Source organism: Pygoscelis adeliae, unplaced genomic scaffold, assembly GCF_000699105.1.
Source record: "Pygoscelis adeliae isolate BGI_AS28 unplaced genomic scaffold, ASM69910v1 Scaffold359, whole genome shotgun sequence".
In the NCBI taxonomy this organism is placed as follows: Eukaryota; Metazoa; Chordata; class Aves; order Sphenisciformes; family Spheniscidae; genus Pygoscelis; species Pygoscelis adeliae.
The window spans coordinates 931,808-934,487 of record NW_008825553.1 but is presented as its reverse complement, the minus strand read 5'-3'; the positions used below and the strand labels follow the sequence as shown (position 1 = coordinate 934,487).

Here is a 2,680-nt window from a genome sequence, read left to right as displayed (position 1 = left end):
CCATCACGGGGCCGGGCAGAGGGCACGAGGGAGGCAGAGGAGCAGGGCCGGGAGCGGACGCTGGGCTGGCGGCTGTCCCCAGGGTCCCCGAGCATGTGGGGTGCCCCAGGGCCGCCTCAGCCCTTTCCTTGCTGGCACGAGCTGCAGCTGAGCTTGCAAAGCTTTGCTAGCCTCGTCCATCTGGGTCGGCGCAGCAGGAGGGTGCTGGGCCCGGGGCTGTGGTTTCCCAGCCACGAGGGTGCCATGGCATCCCCGCGATGGCCGCAGCACCCTACATGCCCTCCTGGCCCATCCAGAGCAGCCCTGAGCATCCTGATCCCACCCGCATGACTGCAAGGCTGGGGCAGGAGCTCTGGGACCCACACAGTCCCAAGGAGCCCGGGCTGATGTTCCCTTTGTGCTCCGGTCTCAGTGTTGGCCCCAGTCCCCAGACAGTTTGGGAGCCCTGGGCTCGTCCCCAGGGTGTCCCCAGCCAGGCTCCTCCCACCCCAGGGCTGCTCCCCTGGAAGCGTGGCTGAAGCCCTTTCTGTTTAGGAAACAAATTGCCCTGTCAACATTAAAGGCAGGGCGGAGGTTCGTCCTGCCCCAGTGCCGTTGGGGTCAGCAGGGATGGAGGGTCAGGACTGGGGACACAGCTGACACTGCCCCAGGCCGCCTTGCTCCAACACCAACACATCCCCGGGCGCAGGAGCAAAGGCTCCTACAACCTATAGCTCTCGGCCACGTCTCCTTCCCCCTCCCTGCGGGCCTCGGGGACCTCTTCGGCTTTTCCCAGGGTGAGGCAGGAGTTTGTCCCGGCTTCAAGGGGCTCCGGATGCTTTGAAGGTGCGAAAGCACCGCCAGAGAGAGCTGGAGGGGACGTGCAGCCTTTTCATCCCGGCCTCTCCAGGTACTTGGCAAACAGGACCCAAGAACCTCTCATTGCCAGCGTCTGCGCCGGCTGCACAAACAGGGGCGGGTGGGTGAGCGCCCCGAGGGCTGCAGCATCACATGTGACAGGGCTGGGGGGGGTCACCCACAGGCCAGGCCGACACCTCGCCATGCCCCCCAGCTGCAGGGCGCTGGCACAGCTCCACAGCCAGCACCGAGCACATGCCTCCAGCTCTGGCACAGCTCCGCGGTAGCTGTCATGGCCCGGCCGGCTGCTAGCATGGCTCTGGCACATGACGCAAGGCAGTTCCTGGGGCCCCCGTGCCCTTTGGATCCCCACTGACAGCAGGGCTGGACTTTGAAGCTCCAGCCCCAAAGCTGGAGCCAGAGCCCGACGGGTGTCCCAGGGGCACCCTGAGCTGGGCTCTGCCTCCGGCTGTCCCCATCCCACTGCAGCAGCAGCCTTCGAGCCACCATGCCATCCCCTGGGGGTCCCAGGTCCCCAGGGACAGCGGAGGCTGTGAGCCCCCGTGCCAACACATCCCAGCCTTGTCTCGTCTCCCTCAGCCTTGTGACACGCTCCCCAGGGTCCCACATGGGAGAGACGTGGGCAGCACAGGGCGGCTGCCACGTGCTGCCATGCAACACGTCCCCTTTGTCCCCATGAAGCTGTTGGGCAGCGGCCACGGGGGCTGGTTGGGCCCTTGTGAAATGCCTACCCAGGTCCCTGCGGGGTACGGGAGCACCACAAAATACTCCCCAGCTGTACGGAGCAGGGGACGGTGCTCACAGCCCCGGAGTCACACCAGCCCCAGTTCCCTGGGGGTGCGGCCACCCACTCTGAATTTAGCAGGCAGTGAAGTCCAGAAAAGTGGGAGGAAAATGCTCCATCGGCTCCAGCCCTGCTGCCTCTTCAGCCCCCCTGGACCCATTTTGTCCCCCGGCACACCCTGCTGATGTCAAGAGATGCCCTGAGCCCTGCAGAAGCTCTGCGGTGGGTGGGCAGGGCTGTCCCCGAGCTGGGTAGCCATGTCAAGGCTGGCCCACAGCCCACGGCCCCCCAACAGCTCTGGGACGTGCTTGCTGCCGTTTGCCCCCAAGCCTGTGCTCTCCGTCCTGGCTGGCCCAGCCTGGCAGGGCTGTCTGGTTTCGGGTGTGCTCACGCTTGCTCAGCTCCTGCTCCGAGCTGTGTCGGATCCGCAACAGCAGGGAGGCATGGGTGACAGGCGGGATGGCAAAGCCATCATCCGCTGGAGCAGCCCCCATCCCTATCCCTGTCCCCAGGGCTGAACCGTGTTCCCAGGGCCAGCATTTGGATCCCAGCCCCTGAAGTCACCCCCAGAGCCCGACGGTGTCCCCAGCTCAGGGATGTGGAGGCCAGGATGGCGTAGGATCACCATCAGAGGGGTATTTGAGCTCTGGTCTTGCCTGCAAGACCATCACATTGAGCTGGTCCTGGTGCCAAGGGTGACCCTGTGAGTGGCCCAGCCCCAAACATCTGTGGGTCCCTGGGGACCCCAAGCCTGGCAGAGGCTGCTGCACCGACATCCCCACTGGGATCAGCCCTTGGCGGCTCATTTATTGCTATGAGGATCCCCAAGAGCATCTTCTTGGGAGGAAGGTCCAAAATCCCCCACCAGAAATTGTGCAATACCAGACTTGGGGGAGAAAATCCTCCTAATCCGGGGAAATCCTGGTCTTTCTACTTCTCCTACTTCATATGTAAGGCAGGGCTACTACACCTATCTGTGGTCTTTCTGCACAATCTCCAACACAAAGGGCGGCTCATTGTTCCCCTAAAGCCGCGTTT

General features: G+C 64.0%; 1 protein-coding gene across 1 annotated transcript in view; it reads right to left on the bottom strand.

The window, feature by feature from the left end:
- The window catches only part of MYCL (v-myc avian myelocytomatosis viral oncogene lung carcinoma derived homolog), a 7,940-nt gene extending 5,804 nt beyond the window's left edge, over positions 1-2,136 (bottom strand). Inside the window, 1 exon segment of the mRNA XM_009332197.1 lies at positions 2,034-2,136. Within this exon segment, the coding sequence (XP_009330472.1) occupies positions 2,034-2,136 (103 nt within the window).
- Between the last annotated feature and the right edge of the window lie 544 nt (positions 2,137-2,680).